The sequence below is a fragment of the Micropterus dolomieu genome, linkage group LG14 (assembly GCF_021292245.1).
Source record: "Micropterus dolomieu isolate WLL.071019.BEF.003 ecotype Adirondacks linkage group LG14, ASM2129224v1, whole genome shotgun sequence".
In the NCBI taxonomy this organism is placed as follows: domain Eukaryota; kingdom Metazoa; phylum Chordata; class Actinopteri; order Centrarchiformes; family Centrarchidae; genus Micropterus; species Micropterus dolomieu.
The window spans coordinates 10,618,305-10,638,296 of NC_060163.1; the positions used below are offsets into that span (position 1 = coordinate 10,618,305).

At 40.6% G+C, this 19,992-nt stretch overlaps 1 protein-coding gene across 2 annotated transcripts in view; it reads right to left on the reverse strand.

Annotated features, from left to right (window-relative positions):
- The window catches only part of mpp2b (MAGUK p55 scaffold protein 2b), a 44,345-nt gene that overhangs the window by 15,653 nt on the left and 8,700 nt on the right, over window positions 1-19,992 (reverse strand). The window contains exons 2-3 of one of the 2 annotated variants that reach the window (XM_046068929.1): window positions 17,271-17,348; window positions 3,882-3,982 (exon numbers count right to left, since the gene is read on the reverse strand). In XM_046068929.1, the coding sequence (XP_045924885.1) occupies window positions 3,882-3,982; window positions 17,271-17,301 (132 nt within the window). In that variant the 5' untranslated portion in view covers window positions 17,302-17,348. Of the gene's footprint in view, window positions 1-3,881; window positions 3,983-14,958; window positions 15,084-17,270; window positions 17,349-19,992 lie in introns of those variants that run through there. The other variant, XM_046068928.1, reaches the window with a different exon arrangement.

Sequence of the window (19,992 nt, forward strand, 5' to 3'; positions counted from 1 at the left end):
GGGATCTCAGGAACCGTTGTTTTTGCCATTATTGCCTTCACTGCAGTCAACTTCTCTCGGTTAGGGCTCCTTCAATGATTCCTCCCATTATGTGCAGAGGTCTCCACTCCAAAACAAATGGACCCAGTGATTAAAACCAGTAGAAACACTGAATAAAGCAGTTTCACTTCACACAAAATCATTGTTTACTGTTACACTATGGTTTTAGCATGAACCCTTATCCTGTAATTGTCACTTGTGGCCACTGTTGGTGTTATAAAGCAAAGGTTACAAGGGCCCACTTTAATGCCACATAATGTAATGGTAATAGACAGTTTCTCACATTGACTTTGACTGAGATGTATCATTCAGTAGCATTTCTCCAAGGTGCAAATTAATCCATGCCAGCTCCAATATAAGGCAACATATATTAACAAACCGTTTTTTGAAGACATTAGGATTTTATTTTAAATCAGACTGTTACTCCATGGTGAGCACTGAGTGCTGCATTAGATGTGGCGTACTTCAGCGCAGTGAAGACAAGCTTTTATGCATGATTTCTGTTTCCGTACTTTTAGCTAAATGTCAATAGCTGGCAGGAAATAGGGTAATAATTGTCAGGATTTGACCGCTTGCCACATAATAACTAAATTGTTTTGCACCAGCTGTTTTGTGTAGCAAAACCAGAATTCATTGTTTTGGAGGCCACATTGCACTATTTTACAAAGACCTTGGAGTCTCATTTAGAGTCTGAACAGGGAAAATTTGATAGCGAGGAAGTTGGGTTACATAACTAAATATCTAATATCTAAAAGCATGTGTCAGCTCATTTTGCCCTGATTGCTCAGTTAGATATGGAGCCAAGCACTGAGTCAGTTCCAGTCATAGCTGAAAATAGTTGAGCACCATGGAAGCTATTTTGCATGATCATCACTCCTGTTGTCAATATCTGCTCATTGTGGGTCTAATCATCATTCAGATTCATTATTGAATTGTAGGTTGTGCTGATTGCATCGTTCTGTAGTGCGAGTGGTGCAATCTGCACAATTCACCAAAGTCACCATGCCATATGCACACACGCATCAACCCTTGCTCTGTACCTCCATCCTGCTGTTAGCACGGTCTTTAAACTCTCAGCACAGTGACAGCTTGTTAGGGGTTTATAGCTCCATGAGGGGGTCAAGAGAAACTATCATCTTGGAAATCTTTTTCACGTCCTTCAGCGAGGCGTCTTCTTTACACACAGCATCAATACACCAGGAACCCCCAAGAACTCTCAGAGACAAGACACATGCCGGCACGTATGCACACATGTGCATTTTTGTGCAGAGGAAATTAATCAGTCTTAAGTGAAAAGAAACCAAAAGCAAAGAGACAGAGACAGGAATAGGGATAGAAGGGGGCAGAAGAGGCTCTGTTTTCAGAAATATTGGAAGCTTTTGATGCAGTACTTCCTGCTGCTCCCTGTGGATAGTCCATCTCCAAATTTCCTGCCTCTGAATTACTGAACAAGACTGCACAGCTTTTTACCTCCGGCTCTGTCTGGGTCTGAGGAGTAGCCAGCCAACCAATGTGTCTCCCTGAACAGAGCAACATCATGCCCACAAAAAGCTTCCACCTCAGTGTAAATCAGCTAACAGTGAGTGCAATCTTAGAAAGACACATGTTGTAATCCATACTAATGACAATAACAACATAAAGGAAAGGGCAAAGAATGAATTGTATATGACATGAACTGCATCCATACTTTTTGTCCTTGCACGCTTTTGCTGTGCACAGCAGCGTACTTTTTCCTTCTCTTCCACAGTTCCACACACAAATGTTTGTGAATTTGTGCATATGGCAAGAAGTGGAAGAGAAAGACTTTGACACATCGACATGACATGCAGTTGGATGAAAGTCTGCCACTGCTCTTGCACTCTCTCAAAAAGCTGTTCTCAATGACAACGACATCACTATACTCCATGTATAAATGGTGAACTAGTTGGGTTGGCTTCATAAGAGAGACTTTGCACAAGGAGAAGCAAGGAAACGTCCTTACAGACCTACTTCTAAATTCAAATTTTGTTCACAAACTTCTAAAACGTACACAATCAGACAAACAGAGGGTGAATACTGTTTGAAAGGTTGGAAGAGTGTGAATATATTATTATATATATTACTTTAGGAGGAAATATTTTTCAGACCAGCCAAAACAACAAAAGACAATTGCCAGCAATGTTTGAGTTTTCTTGGATAAAAGGCAAAGTATCCTTGAAATAACTTCACAGATTTGCTTCCATCCTGGACAAGCTTTAATCCAATGTCTAGGCAACTGCCCAAGAGAAATCTGTACGAATGCAACATGGATTTGAACATTTATCTTACAGATAAACAGGCTGTGAACAAAAAAGAACAATGCATGTATAGGTGCAGCTGGTTCTATATATTCTCATCTGCCACTATATGGGATGATTTTTAGGTTTCACCCAAAATCTTATTATATCATAACAAGCAGCAATAATCACCACATTTAACAGTGGAAAAAATTTATCAAAACATCTGTAAAAACTCCACTCCTGAAGTATACTGTGCAGAGAACTCGTCTGAACCATGGAGTGAGTCATTTTCAATTCTGTGTTATTATAAACGAAAGAAGGATCCTCAACTACAGCTTTCAAACAGGTTTTTGCAGTAAATCAATTAGTGTACAAAGTAATGTCAACTTGTAAACATGTCTCACTGACTGCTATTTCAATATTTGGCTCTGACTGACAGCTGGGAAACAGGAAATGTAAACAACCCCTTAAAAAGAAAGATGTATTTCTTGTGTTGTTCAGCTAAATGTTATATGTCAAACAGATGCCAAAAATAAATTATTAATTAATTAAAGTATTTTTGCATCAAAGCAAAAAACTGTCCAAGGCTTTTCAGCGACCTAACTTTTTTACAGCAGCATATTCAATATACCATCGGCAACACAAGCAGCAGCTCTCTGCTGTGCCTGTTATTAAAAATATGTCCATCCTCATCTATCTTGTCCACCTTCTCTGTAACTAGAAGCAATGAGGGGGTAAGCAATCTTTAATGGCAACCATTTTGCCTCCTTCGTCCCCCCTAAGTTTAAACTTAAAAATCAAAAACCCTCAAAGATATTAGCATCTATCCCAACATCCTGTTTCAGACACACCAAACCACTGAGAAAAGTTATGAAATGACTCAAAGCCTTTAAATCACCATTACCAGGTAAAACATATGCCAGACTAAGCAGCACAGAGATGAGTCGCTATTTCACTCTGCATTTGGGTTTTTGTCTGAATTTTATTGCACAGTGCAGCGTGACACTGAGTGAAATTAAAATACCAGATTTCTCTTTAATTTGCATTTCCAACTTATGAGAAAACAATGAAGCAAGACCATTAACATGGTAATGTGATCGAACTTGATGAATTTAAGCTGTCTATTTAAGATAATTATTGCAAGCTCAAATTTGAATTTTAAATGTAATAATGGGTGTGAATATAAAGTTTCCATTTTGCAATATAATTTTAATAACCGCATGCAAATCTCTGTGACAACATAATAATGTGTTAATGCAGGAAATGGCACATAAAAAAAATGAAATTGAAATCAAATATAAATGTTAAGGCAAACGTGCAAAATGCAAGACTGCAACTACAAAATGTAAAGTTGCGCGCATACAATTTTGCAGCAGACACTAACTAGCATCCAACTTCATATAACTAGCCTGTGTGATTTAGGTACATTAAATTTGAAGTCCTTTCACAATGACTTATCCATTAGTCTGTCCATCCCTAGACACATTCTAATTAAAAGTTCTGACTGTCCTCTATTGAATGTCAAACACACATACACATATTTCATCATACATCTAATAGTGTACACTATAAAGTTGTTCTCACCACTGGGCTTTCCATGATGCCTTTGAGGAAGATGAGGTCCAGGTCATTGGCAGTTGTGGAGCTTGTGCTGTCACTCAGGGTGTCCAGGGCCTGATGCATCGCTACAAACACACAGAGAAAAAAACAGACGAGAAAGAAAAGGGTTCATCTCACTCCACTCTCTTCCATATTCTGCAGTTACCCAAGGGAAATAGACTGAAGAAAGAGTGAGACAGAGAGAGAGAGTGAGAGAGCACATTTACAGTAGTTCCCACTACATGGCTGAGCAAGAGGAGGCTGGAGCAAAAGTGAGCGGGAGGGAGGTGGGAGGTGGGAGGTGCCTCGCATCCTTTCCCAAGCAATTTCACCTCTGTCAGTCACCCTTCTCTTAAGTCTGTCAGAAGCAACAGTATCTTTCTCCCACAACTCCCAACTTCCTCCCTCTCCCTCCTAAGCACATGTTCACACACACACACACACACACACACAAACACAAACACACATACAGCAGTTTAACATTAACAAAGTTGCTGATAGAATGAACATTTTTACCAGTTTGCACTTCACATATGATCGGTTTGTATGCCTTCACCAAACTACAGTACAGGCAGGAAAAGACTAGATTTTCATATGGCATAAATGGTGCATTTTTAAAATATATTTTTTCTGGTTCATGGTGCACTGAAAGATAAGCCCATAAAAGGAAATACATGCACACACACGTACGCAGTCTTATCTCAAAGATGTAAAATCAAACTGCTAAACCACAGACATCGCTCAATGAGACGACCAACCAATCAGCAGATGCAACGTGACGTCAACAATTTGATGAAGGTCAGGGAAGGTTCAGTCTAGCTTCAAAGCATCTCCACTGACTTTGACTATGACACATTAAAAGGTACCACACACTGACATCACCTCCCAGCAGGCATTAATCACAGCAGACATGAGTGTCAGAAGAGTGGGCATTTTTATTCAAAGGGAACATTTGTCTGCAGTAATATACCCAACAGACACAGAGGACTTTGTTTCCAAAGCTAAAAATACAACGCTGGCTTTTAATTTTAACAAAGCAGGCAGATTGGTGGTCCACCACAGATCCTGAACAACATACTTCATAAGTCTCTTCTCCTAATAAGGGCACAACAGAGCATTAAGAGGTGATTAGTCCAATTAGAGGCCTTCTAATTAGTTTTGTATTAGAAGACGGTGCTTTCAATGTTATGATTCTTACCATGTTTTAAACATGTAGCACCTTCATAAAGGTAAATGACAGGATGAAGTATAATTAGGATACCCAGTATGCAGGATAAAATAATACTGTCCCACAATGCAATACTCAACAAAAACAGAGAAGCTACTCACAGGTGAAAATATGGTAGTATAGCAGCTCATGAAAAGTATTAAATCCCTAAAAAGCTTTTTGTAATTGGCAGGAATGTTCACAGTTGCAGTTCATCCACCTTGTATTGTTTGCTGTTAGTGGTATGAAGTACACTGATATCATCTACTGTATACTAGTGGCCAAAATATTACAATCTGTGTATATTAAGTATAGTTTTATATAATGGATCAATGATACGATACACCTTATAACAGAACTCTGACGCCATGAACTGTGGATTTGCATACAATACCACTCACACTACACTATGCAACATTTAGCCTATAGTAACTATTTGTACAAAGTATGTTCCAATATGAAATGTATTTCTTTCTTGTTCCTATTGAGCTGAGTTATAGGAGCGAGCTAGCATGCTAGCATATTTAATTTGAATCACCGGCTGGGTCAGGGTATCTTGCTACAGATAGCAATGCATTTAAAGTGACCAATCGCACAGTGCCAATAAATAAGAGTCTACAGCTTGGCTTGAGGCTATTCTTAGCGCTTTGAGCTAAATGCTAAAACCAGCATGGAAACATGTTCCCAAGACAATAATCCCATGCTGAAGTTTGGCAGGTATAATGTTTAAGTACTTCACCATCTTGATTTAGTGTATTGGCATGCTAACAATTGCTAATTAGTACTAAACACAAAAGCAGCTGAATTTTAGGAAAAATATTAGTTTTATAGCTATTAGGAAAATGTGTCCTGATGGTGCAACAGGAAGAGTTGAGGAATCAAAGAGATTAAAATTCATCCTGAGCATAAACGTCTGAACCAAATTTGGCAATCCATCCAAGAGTTGTAAGACATGAATAAAATCCAAAAATGTCAACATTGAGGTCGAGGAAAACTCAACGCAAATGCAAAGTCAGTAGGATTTATCTTCTGGACCATGAACTGTACTGTAACATACAGTAAATGGTCTGGACAGAATCTCATGGCAATCCACCCAACAGTTCCTGAGATATTTCAGTCTGGAACCAAAGTGCTGAATCGACATTGCTATCAATCAAGCCATGGCACTAGCATGGCTAAAACCCAATAAATATAACAAACTGTTTTCAATAACCCACAGAATATCACTTCATGGAAGAATTCACATTTCACCTGTGACTATTTAGGATCATGAATGAGTCTCCCTAACCCAGAACTCCATTACTCTATTCAGTGGTTTCAATAATCTGCAGCCCGAAGCTGCTCCCTTGACAATAAAATAAAACAAAATGACTCAACAAAATGAAAACACTTTTGCCTCTAACTGAAAATGTTCTCTAATTCCCTTAACAATTATCCCTTTTTATCACCAAACTCAATGTTTCAAGTTGATCCTATATAGAAAAGAGTGAAAACAGGCTAGTGGGATACAAATGTGTCCATTGATGCTGTAGGCTACTTTTGAACAATATAGACTGTAAGTTTCAGTAGCAGCCATGGTTAACACACAACACAAGGTGTGTGTTTCTGTGTGCAGTTCAGGTCTGTCAAGAAGCTGGCAAATGATTTATGTTTCTGTTGCTCAGTAGAGCGCAGTGGGAGCTATTTTTTTGTGCCTAAAGAGGAGGGATGAGGTAATAGATATTTTGAGAATGAGCTGAAAGCAATTTAGATATATTCTGTGGTGCTTTGGACATATTTTTATGTGCACACTTAACTGTATATCCATATACAAACAGTCACAAAGACAAGAAATTATACTGGGCGTTGCTTTCACTCAGAAAAAATAGACAGAAAGCCATAAGACAAGAAGGCCAGAGGAAGACGACCTCGATGATTACACAGCCCATCCGCCCTCTCTCTGAATAATTTGATAAGTAAATTAAATAAATAATTACACAAGTCTTCCGCAGTGAAGTCTTGTTTTTCTTCTATTTACCCTTGAAGAGCAGCTCTGCTCCAGCAGGAGAGTTGCCAGATTCGCCTCTGGCACAGAATATCAGACCAGCAGGCTCGGCTTACAGGTCGTGCATAATTCTCTTTAATCACCGCAACTGTACGCCGGTGTTGTTGCCACATCGGCACTTTTCCCGATGTTAGCTCATCTCGGCTTCGCCCACCTGTGTGCAGTTGTTTTTTCTTTTTCTCATTGTTTCACTACTTTCCACTGTTTGTGTTCCTTTTGTGGATTCTTCCTTAACTTTCTCTCACACGCCCATGCTGTCTTAATATATTTACATATGTCAATAATAATTTTCTCCTTTCCCCTTCCACTCCAGTCCTAGTTGGAACCAACAATCCTGATAAAATTGACAGCTGCCTCTCCAAGTGCATTAAAGATATTATACAAAAACTTCACGAAAGGGGAATGGGTTTGACTTGTGTTTAGATGTTCTGTGATATTATCATTGCTTGGAAGTCACAGAGGAATCATGACAAGGTGTGAAAGGACTGCCGAAAAATAGCCATTTTCCAGTGCTGAGCATGCTGTCGTTCTATATTATTAATAGAGATCATTAAAAATCCAACTTGTCCTCCTTCTCTCAACAAAACATGGAAACTGGAAGCAATGAGGGGATGAATGGGGTTGCTTCTCTCATCGTCACTGGCAAGCGTCAAAGCAAAGACAACAGAAGATTGGCCATGCAGGTCAAAAGTTCACAAAGGAAGAGGTCTGAATATCAGGCTAAGATACAGCATTTATTTTCCGAACTGCAACTTTCTTTCGAAAACAATTTTCTCTTTAGCATTCAGGTGGAGTATTTCATCTCGTATAACGCTGCTGTCAAAGCCATCCTTCCTTGCATAAACCTGCATAAACTTCAAATAAATCTGCACAGCCAGGACCAAACTGCTTTTTTCTTTTACCACTAACTGTATTGATCTTTCTTCTTCTGCTCATGTCTTATTTGAGCTTCAAAGTTGCATGTAGACATTTCCGTGATAAAATACTCAGGTTTCTTTTCATCCTCTGAGCCTTTAAAGGGGTAGGTAATTTTTTGCTTGAGTGAGTCTAAATTCCCTATACTACACACTGCAACTCAATACCATTAGAGAACTCCATTTAGCAGGTGAGGGCTTAAGAGCATAAAAAGGGTCTCAGGTGTGCAGCTGGACTGAGCCAGTATGTCATGTGCTCTACAGATCCTACTCTTCTAGGGAAATGCTGTAAAATTTAAAGCTCTTTTCATGTTTGTTTGTATAGTACTTTGCCACTGCTTGTCACCAGATTTAAGGGGGAAAGTCCAGAAAGAGGAGCCCCAGTAGAGCAGATACATAATGAACACAAAAATCTAAAGCTCCCAAGAGACTGAGATGGTGTGTTCAAAAGCGAAGAGGCCAACAAACGTGGTAATGATTCAATTAGTTTTAATAGAGCTTAGGTAAAATGCTACTTTGCCAGCAATGTGTCATTCAGCTGATAAAAAAAATACAATAATAACACGCTGTGATGGCCTCCTGCACCGATTCTTATCAACAGCTTCCTCTCCACAGTGACAGCAGAGGACATGTAATCACAAGGAACCCAAATTAAAGGTGCTTTTGTCTCTTGTGACTTCACCTCCAAGAAGTGCTTTAATTAAACTGAATGTCATGGAGGCAGCTAAACAATCTGGGCTGTTGTTGTTTGTGGTTGGAGCACAGCAGGGGAACATGAACCTCTTAGCCAGCACTTACTGAAGGTTGTTCTGTTGCTATGGAGCGGCGGTTAGGGAAACGGAGTGATGGAGAGGGGAGCTGTGGGAAGGTGCAACATGGACAAAGAGATGTGGAAGATGCGGCTGTGTTGGTGTTTTGCCTTGCTGAATCCTCATGGGGTCTTAAACAGTGTACAGGAGTACAGCTGACTCTTTCTACACCCTTTGTCCAGCAATAAAAACTGTCTGGTCTGCTGAAATTTCTTAAGATAAACAAACTGTCGCAAGTGTAAATGCTCCACCCAAAAGAATATCAGCAGACCATAAGCTTCCACCAACCAGAGGGAAATTGCTGGCTCTTTATCAGCTAGTTGCTAACTGTGTCTCTCTGCTATTTTGCTGAGTAGGTGATGGGTCTTTATCCTGAAAACAGTTGCAACACTGTGAGAGCAGTGAGACTGAATCAGAAAAGTAAAGTTGTGGGCCGGATAGCTAAACAGTGAGCTGAGACTCACTATGTAGCTCTGTAAAGCAGAGGGGAATTGCAGATGCGCTACTTTCATCACCATGAGTGACCCCTTTCACATTGTTTTCACATTGTCATTTGATACATTGATACAAGTATTGGTTCTAGCTGCTTTAATATAAATATTCTCAAGTGTAAAGTACTTGCATATTACATGCTTTGTAATATGTAATACATAACAAGTGTTTTGATTCCCACAAAGAAAGGGGTTGTAATTGATAGTCGATGACTCCTTCCCTGTAGCAGCCTACTGTATATGTTCTGTGTGTGTTTGTCTCATGTCTTTATGATAATCTGTTCTTACATAATAAATATGCAGTTCAGGCAATGTGTGGACGCTTTGATTGATGTGTACAGTAACTCTGGAAAATCTCTTTGTGGCTTGAGCTAAAGGCCAAAGTCAGTCAGGACCAAATCCTTACTTTGACACCTAACCTTAATGAAAGTTTTAGTGATTGCATCTTATCCTACCAAATATTAATACCAATACAAATGGGACCTATTTTCACAGATTTAGTTTGAAATGACAAGTAGGTAAAAAAAAGTATTGGAACCCATGCAGTAGATGGCTTCATTCGGCAGCCACGGACTGGCTTCAGTGACTGCAACATATTCCTTGGGGGCAATTGCAGCCATCAAAATCATGTCCACAAAAAGTGCTTCTTTTTGCTGCAGACAGGTTCAGACTGTTACACCAGGTGTCTGACAATCTCATGGAAATATTCCCTATGACTGACACCCCTTGTTTTTAACCAGAAACAGAACTCAAGAAGTCAGAAGTCTCACTCAAGGACAATTCTCGCTCTGAAACCTTGTGAGAGGCGAGTTGTTGCTAACACAACAAGCTCTTCTCTACATCTCTGACTCATGTTTCTACCATCGTCTTCATGCAAAAACTCGCCTCTCGTGAGATTTCAGAGCGAGAATTGTCCTTGAGCAAGACTTCTATTTCTTGTTAAAAACAATGGGGTCAACGTGAGTCACTGGTAGGGATCCTTTCCATGATGTAGTTAGACACCTGATGTAACAGACTGAACCTGTCTGTGGCAAAAAGAAGGAAATTTTTTGGATGTGATTTTGACGGGCGCAATTCCCCTCTAAGGAATATGTTGCAGCCACTGAAGCCCGTCCACAGCTACCGGATGAACCCATCTACTGCACAGATTCCAAAACCCTTACATTTTATATCAGAAAGTAATTTTATTTCTATCCACATCCATATTTTAAATTATTCGACAAATTCTGAAAGTTTGAACAACTAGATGAGCAAAGCACGACTGGCATGCTTGTGGTGAAAAACAAAGGGACAAGACATGAAGATCTAAAGGAACAAGCCGGTGGCAATATACCAAAGCAGCATCAGTTTCATTGAAACAATGTTAGAAAAAAAATCAAAATGAGATTTATAAACCATGAGGTACAATATATTCACTAGTACCTCATCTGTGTTATCGTGTTTTTAATTCAAAACATATTTCAGTATGGAAAAGGGTTTTAAAATTCATTGTATAGCCAGAATTATACTGAAAGGGACATTGAAAGTCAGTTGCAGCAAAGACCTGGTGGTGATTAATCAGCGTACTTTCAATGGATAAGGTCAATGTTAAGCTTTTCAGAGTGCAGAGTGACTCCACAGTAATAACACCTGCTTTGTCCTTTGAAAACACAGGCAGATTTCTGAGCAGTCTCACTGATATTCTTATTATTTCCTGCACACACTGTTGGAAGTTACTGCAGCCTTATTTCTCTGTCCCTCTATTAAAATGACAGAAAAGTGCATGTTGTAGATCACATCAAAATTATTTCAAATTGCCAAAGTCACAAGAGCAAAGTTTGCTCTTAGATTTGATTCTGCTCCCTGCTCTTCAGCAAAATATAATTACTATCAATCCCCCAGGTAGCGAATGTCTAAGGCAGTGGTGGAGAATTATATTGGATTGAAGTATCTTCCATTGTGTGTGCCAGAACCGATTAATCATTTATGACTGAAGTACATGATTCATTTGTCCTTATGGTATGTGCTTGATGTTTTCCATCTTGGTGCCCTTGCAGAGTGCAATCAATCTGAAGTATTTTCTCCTCCAATTCAGGCAGCAACACTGAGCACAAAGAATACAGCTACTACAGCTAAAACATGAACGCTGCTCTAGTGTGTTCATGCTAAACTCATGATAATGAGTCACTGAAAAGACAAGCTCATGACAAGTTCAGAGGACGTTGTGTGAAGCATGTGTGGGCACATCCATTGTGTGCATGTGTGGTCAATATGTGTGTGTGTGTGTGTGTGTGTGTGTGTGTGTATGTGTGTGTGTGTGTGTGTGTGTGTGTGTGTGTGTGTGTGCGTGTGTGTGTGTGCAACTTTAACAGGCTCGCCCTCAAATGAATAGTTCTCCTCATCTGGTATTATAGACAACAGAAAATTGCATTATTTGAATACCTTACCAAATTCAATATACAGAGACTTGATATGGCAATGGTAGTGAATGTAGATGCAGCAGCTGGTAGCGCCTTCAAACTTCAAAATGCTACACTTTTGATTTAATCTGTTATTTTTTTCTGCTTTATTGCTGCAACATCAGTGAATGATTTCTGTTGGATTTTGATTTAACAGGCTAAGCCAAAGCTGTTCTAACTTACTGAATCAGGAGATGTTGACTATGGCAACGGCTGCGCATGCAGATGCTGCGGCCTGCAGTTTCTTCAAACTCTGCTACATTGAAAAACATATTATACTTATCACCTATGACAGAATACAGTCATCGGATAAGGAAGCCGATGTTTGGATTAAAGAGCAACAGACCTTGGGAAAACAATCCACCCAGTCAGATCAACCGGATCAGGCACCATGGCGGGTGCGGTGATCGCCCCAGAGGAGAGGAAAGACAGCCGAGATAGGAGCCATGCTGGCCCCATTGGACTTAAGGCTACTTCTGGATACGGTCCGGTCTGGACAAAATGGGACTCAGAAAGGCCAAGCAACAGGGAAATCAGAGACTGTTGTGCCGCTTCATTACAGAGACCTGCTCCATCAACATCCCGAATCAAGCACTCGCCAGATGGACCATGCTCCGAGCTGACTTAACGGAGCAAGACTCCGTTAAGACACGAGGAGACGGACTATGTGTTTATATCGATGAGGCATTCACATATTTAATACATAATGTATAATTAGCGGGTGTTCTCTTCAGCACATGATAATTCAGAGCCACAGTGGCCGAGCTGCAGCCGTGGCACGCACCGACATGTGTCAGGGTGCGAGGTCCCGTCCATTGCTGCTTGCAGCTTTAACTTTGTTGTTACCATATTCTAATAATGTTACCATATTCTAATATACATTTAATTATCTGCGAAGTTGTGTGTAGCATGAAGCTACTAAAAACGTTCCTTTTGTTATACAACCTTGTGTTGTATAATGATAAATAAACTACCTAGATACCTTGATGCGGCAGGACTTAAGGTCTTGATGTCAATTTTTAGCATTGGGAGACTACGTCAACATTATGTATGGGAAAGTAAAGTCCTGCACATCACCACAGGTGTTTTCTCTTGGAGGCTGTGTAGTCCTCTGCTCAGGTTGAAGCTGGGTGGAGCTATGCTGGGAATTACATGAGGAACTCTTTGCGCTAATCAGCGGCTGACATAAACTTCCAACTCAGTTGCTCATATTACAGTCTAAACAATCTCATGTGAACACAGCATAAAAATGATTAAGGTAATTTTCCCACCCTAATAGGTTCAATACAGCTAACTGGAGTGTGAGAGTCAATCAACTACCTGATATACATGCCCACACAGTCCTCAGAGGACCTCTTATCAGACAAAATAATTGAAATTGCCTGTACTGTGGATGTGGGTGTACTGTGGATGTTCAGTGCCTCTAACCAGAAATCCTGTACACTGCATATTTTCCTTGATATTATCTTTAGCAATAGAAAGTTCAGCAAAAACACACAAACAGAAAACTCGTTTTTTTTAAATAAACTGTAGATGTTATTAGTATTCTTTTTAAAAGGGCAGCATAGCCCACTATATGGCAAGATAATGTTGTCAGGTCAATAGTGTTAGTAATACATCCTTGTTATTTTATTATTTGGTTGAGTTAATAAGATTTTCTATAACAAATTACATTCTGTTTGACTTTGCAGAAGTGTAACTGTTCTAACCATTGCAACAGTGTGCATGAGTTGTCCCATGAAAGGCAACATTTTCAATGGAAACACTGTAACATCGTCCTGTCTCTTGGTTAACCAATCAGCAGCACAAGGGTCTTTAAACCTGCCATTTAAGTCACCACATCGCCATGGTGATGCTGGTTCCAAGCTGGCATGATATGGGCGCAGGCTGGATCGCCTTATTAGCTGGCTGAAGATCACCACTTGTGATATTTGTTGACATTTTGCAAACGGACAGCAGCTCCCATTGCACCTCACCCCACGGCCACAGAGAGTCGGGGCTGACTTCATGTGAAGTTCTGGGGGAAACTAGCACGAACAAGTTCTTCCACTGAACTTGCCGTCAGGATGCAAACATTTTGACTTTGACTGTACATCTGTTTCCCCTGCAGCAGTTAATGAAAGAGCAAACAGATCGTCAGGGTGTGATACGGATGAAATAATTGCCAGTGTCACCACATTATCGAATACCCTCAGCCAGAACAGAATTAAATTGTCCCGTTCTCTTGAAACCCCGCAATTATCTCTGACAGCCTAATCCTACCAACACGCTGCATTCAATGATCCATCATCTGTGTTTGAACACTGCTTCATTAGAGTTTGGTGGGAACAGAGTCTGTTTAATATATAGCGTAAGTGTGTAGTGTGTGTGTGTGTGTGTGTGTGTGTGTGTGTGTGTGGAGAGAAGTGGGGTGAAAGTGAGAGAGCCACCAAGTTATTTGAAGGTTGCGAGTCTGACACTTTCAAGCGTGCTGTCTCTGATCAGAACACTGTTGCATATGAATGACCCCCTACCTACTTGCCATGAATGTACAATGCACAGCAGGTCTCTCTCGCTCTCCTTCTCTCTGTCTCTCTCTCTCTCACACACACACACAAGCACACACATGCACTCTGAACTGATAGACAGGATGTGAATGCTTTGACAGAAAATGTGATTCATTATGGCTGTCACTGCTGTCTTGTTAAGCTACATCACAGAGCAGAGGATATCTTGCAACACAGTATACTGTATGACATGCAGGAGACTTGGCAATGATGTAATGACGCTGAACATAGACTAATTCAACATGACTTCAAATATGTAAAGAGGTAGTAGAACATAAATACTGTAGATATGGACACAAACTCAGAAAATATTACTGTATAGTATGTAACCCCATGTAATATAAATGAACTCCATTAATAATGAAAAGGATGTATGATACTTTCCGCTCCATGCTGTTTACGCAAACCTTATCTGTCCATTATCATCAAAAGACAAATACATAATTGCTTTTAAACTGGCTGTTCCACTTGTAATAACTTCTTATCTTTTTGCTTTCTTTATCTCAAAGTGCATTCATTGTCTCTCACTCTCTACTGCTCTCCATTTACAATGAGGTGTCTCATTGTAAACTAAATAAAAGAAAATGTGGCACAAATGTGGCTTCCACTGCACCTTGCTGTCTTTTTACGTCCTGCTTCCTGTCTTTGTAGCCTGCTGCCTCGGATTCCTGTACATCACATGCTGCCCTGGGTCCTAATCTGCCTCTACTCATCTTCATCACACACTGGAGGTTTGAACCAGCACATCAGGAGCAGGTGCACTGTGAATTTCAAACACCAACTAGCCCTCAAGTGCCCTCAGCGTGTACATAAGCATACTGTTGCCTGCTTAGTTGCATTTTAACAGCGATTCAACCTTAGATCTCAGCTTCCCCACACTTTATGTCCAGTATATCTTTCCTAACCTGTGACAAAACATAGCTGGAGGAACTCATCTGTTTTATAAACCATCCTGCATCCCTCACATACCCAGCAGGTAGGGACTTGTGTACTTACCTTCTCCCCCCAGCTTGATTTCCAGGCCCTCCAGAGAGTTCGCTGAGTCCCCCTCCTCAAGGGAGAGCCTTCCAAACACGCTGCCAGCCATGGTGAACAACACCTCTCTACAGTGCACACACTCACAGTAACACACCCAATACTGTATCTGAGGCAGACTGAGAGATCTCCCTCCCTCTCCCTCTCTCTTTTCCTCTCTGTCCCTTATTCTCTACTCGTTCTGCTAAAACAGCTCCTTGCTCTTCCCTCCCTCTTCACCTGCTCTTGACGTGAATGTGTATAAGCTATGCCTGGCTGAGCGTCTTCTCCTCCTGCATGAATGAATGGAGACGAGGGAGGGTTGTGTGCATGAGCATAGGAAGGGGTGGGTGGGGGGGTGTAGGGAAGAAAGAAAGAGGGAGGGAAGTATGATGCTTTCTCTAGAAGGAGGGGAAAAATGAGACAGGACAGCTTTCCTTCCAGGCTTCCCTATGGGGGTTAAATGGGGGAAAAAGCAGCAGAAGGTTGGCTTGTAGGAAGGAGAATCGGTAAAGGAGGCGGTTCACAGGGAGCTGACACATATATGAGAGACGACCCTCCATTACTGACATCACATAGACAGATACAAACACAGCCGGCCTTGCAGATGCACTGGAAATGAAGAGCACCTACTGGGAGATGTGTATTTGTGCTTTCTGCTCATGAATCGACGAAACGCATATCAGAGTTGCTTCACTGACAGGAGTAGAAAAATATCTTCTTGTTTAAAATCAAAACTGACCCTTCTCTAACCCTTCTCCAAGCCGACACAAAAATAGCAACTTTTTAAATTTAGAAAAAGACATGAATTGGCTTGGAGAAACAATTTACTGTGTGTTACTAAAAATGCCAGTCACCCAGACTCAGCCCTCGAACAGTGTACAAATCAAGACTGACTGACAGCCCATTACAAAAAAGAAACTCCACACACATTTTAACTCTCTGTAGAACTGCTTTTCTCCCTCTGTCCGGCAGCTGACTGTTGCAATTTACTACCACACGCGAAAATACTTTAAAGCTTTGAGTTCTAGATTTGGTCCTCTGTTAACCAATATACTGACACTCTTACTTTCCCAGACATCCAAACATGACTTTTCAATCTTTTATGTGTCTGGATCAAGTGCCCTCAGCACTGAGTGAGGAGGAAATGCATGTAAGCATGGCATGGGCACCTTTCTTGGTGCTCAAACTAGGAAATACAATTATACTGCTGTCACAGTACTACATTTTCAGCTTGGATATCAATGCCAAGGTATAAATCTGAAAATTCACGGTTATACAATGCCAACAAAAGAGACCATTAATGTGAGCCAGCAATTCTGTGGAAACCTTTGCACAAGGGTGTTTTTGTTGTTATTTAAGGCAAAAATAGCCACATAAACAAACAGCCTTCCTCAAATAAACATCCACATATTTCAAACAAAGTTGAAATCTGAATTGTCAAAGTAACTGTGACCCTTTCAAGACCCTCAAATTGTGAATGCAAATCACTTAACCCTCTGAGTTTCACACTACTTTTTCAGTCAACATTGCTCAGTTATCAATCCATAACAAAAAACTCATTTAATGCCTCAGGATAAAAATGTGAATATTTATTTGTGTGCATTAGTGCAGGCAACTAGTGCAGATCTGATGTGCATGTGGGCTTGAGCGGAGGGCTGAGAAGGGTATAACAGCAAATCCTTTGAGGCATGACTGATCTAAGGCTGGAGTTTTAGCACTCCATTAGCCAGCTCATTAAGTCACATTAGATCTTGGGAGATGAGATACATGTCCTGAGTGCTGGAATAACCACAAACCGTTCAGTATCTCCTCCCTTTTCTCTTTCTCAGTATCTCTCTCTCTCTCATTGACACACAAAAACAAACACATACAGAGATGCCCTTGTCATTGCGAGACCAAGCCACTTACCGGAGTCAGAGCTGGATGTTGCCACAGGCATTTTAAAAATTGGTTCCTCCCAGTTTCCTCCAAAACTTGTTAGATGAACTGCAATGAAAGAGAGTGTAAAGAGTTAGAAGGTGTTGCATTGAAAACCCCTAATGAGGTATTGATTGTGAATATGAATGCAAAATCCCTTGGTTGTCAGACCAGATAGGCAGAATTAAGGTTGAAACTAGGGAAGGAGGGTAGAAACTCATTATAAAAGTTCTATAAACAGCAGATATTTCACACGGATCAAAAGTCAAAGTTTTAAATATTTTGCGACTTGTTTTTATTATCTTTTTAAAAAATAGTTTAGTCTAGCTATAAACTGTGTTGTTAGATTGAGGCCCTTTAACACGCAGGGATCAGGTGAAGTCTAAATCCAGCCATGACAAAGAAAACAAATCCTTTTCTGTCATAATCACAGTCAACAGACTTAGGTATGTGCACAGCTCCTTCCTAATTTGTCTTAACAAGCTCCTGCACACGACAACTCGTATCTAACTTTGTTAATACCTATAAATACAGTAGCAGGTTGCTCTGGTAACACCCAAATCATTTTAGCCACCATTTCCGTTGGGGAATACTATTAGCAATAGTTGGAAAGATTGAGTGAGCAGGTGAGTGAGTGGGCAGGCCAGCTAACATTAGCTTAGTGAGGATCTCTATTGATTCTAAATTATCGGGCAGCAAGAAAAAGCAACAAGCATCACAGACAGTAGACTGGAAGACTAAGTATCTGTGGTCCTGAGGTTCAAAACTGGAATATCAAGAGGTGCTGTGGAAATGGTAAAATAAATACACATAGTAGTTAGGTGTTAAGGAGGGTGTGTGGGGACCAGGGAATAGGCAATCAATAGTCATGAGGGCGATGAGAAAAAGAGGAAAATAGAAGAGGGTTGGTGAGAGGAGTGTAAGGCAGGAAAGCTCTGGCTGAGTAGAAACATGAGGTGGGGGGTCAGAGGGAGAGGGAAGGAGGAGAGAGAGAGAGAGAGAGAGAGAGAAGGGAAGAGGGAGATCAAATAAGAACAATGGTGAGGAAGAAAAGAGCGCAGCTGATTAGGGCGAGGCTGTGGTATCCAAGGATGCTAATTCCTGGTTGCCATGACAATAGCTCTCCATGCTGGAACCAGTGCTGCTGTGGCCAAAAACCAGCAATGTGACCACGGGGTCACTGTGTGTGAATGTGATCGTGCATCAACATCCTATCTCATCATCAATAATCAGATTTGGAGTGATGGAGCATCTACACACAGTGCACACACAGCATTGAACAAATTACATGAACTGGGCAAATGGGCACTATCATCGATGTTGGAAAAGACTGCTACATTATAAATGCTTTATGTCTGCCTTCCAACATTATTTATTTAAGAAACTTAATAAATTTATCTCTTCCTTTAGATGGCATCACATTTCTCTTTTACTTCTGAGCAGCTAATATTTCTAAACTGGCTTACCAGGTGACATATGTCATCAAGAAAACATTTTTATGACTCATTTATTTCTTTCCGTGCCTCTCAGCTGTCAAAGAACACAAATATGAAGATGTCTTCAAGACCAGTGGTATGTCATTTTATTAATTTGATTCCGTGTGCAATATTCCTAAATCCTATTTGTTCAGACATTTGCAGTTTTGTGTCTGAGCATTTAATCAACACGTCCCAGAGCACCAGTTAAAGATTCATCATTCAAACTATTAAATGTCCACCCAATGGAGAAGGGCATATTTCAACTATAACCCAAAACGTTTGATCCACCAAAATGAGGTAAGGCTGGGAATGCATTCGGGCTGAAATTCTGGAAGAGATCTGGGACACCTGTATTACTTCTTTTCATACCTGAATATGACCTCATTACTTTCATGACAGGTAAGATTAAATGTATCCTTCCATAAATATATTATCCATCACCCATTAATCCTTGCAATAACCCAGTTTATTCAGCCATATGTTTTGATCCTGTCCATGGTTTCTGATCATCTATATTTAACTCCCTCTCTTTGCCTTATGTAATAAATCTATTTCTCCTAACCCACGGACATGTCATATCATATTTGGAATAGTACCACATGAACTGACTCAGAGAATGAGATGTCACATATTTTAAGTGCCTTTCTCTCTGTGTATGAATTTTGGTTGAATGTAAGTGACTTTATTATGTTTTTTAGGTTAGTAATTGTCCACATAATCTTTAAGCTATGGTTTCATTTCTTTGTTGACTTGATCCAGTTGTAGAGAGACCAGGACGGGACAAATTTGTGTACGTATTTGTGGCTGTACATTGATTTTTTCTTTTTTGGGGAGGTTATGTGTGAGTATCGAACGTCTATACATAAAAAATATTTAGGCCAAGGAGTGCCTCTTGCATTATTGGTGGGGACAACATGTTTACTTGATTAACAGCTGTAATTGCTTGTACCGGTGCGACATTGAAGCACATTTTCATGCTGAAGTACCAAGTGCTTTTGCAGAAATCTGATCAATGCGGATCAGGTCCTTAATACCGCATACCAGTCCCCCCAGGCTTATCCGTGGCATCCCGTGTTTGCACTGCGAAATGACAGAGCTTGTTAAAAGTATGCAGAGACCACACGGCCGCTAAGAAGTCAAAGCTGATCGCAGCAGAGCATGGCCATGCTAGAGCCGGGCTGTCACGTGGGGGGGTTGGGGGGGGGGGGCGGTTTGACAGGAAGGAGGCTTGGGGG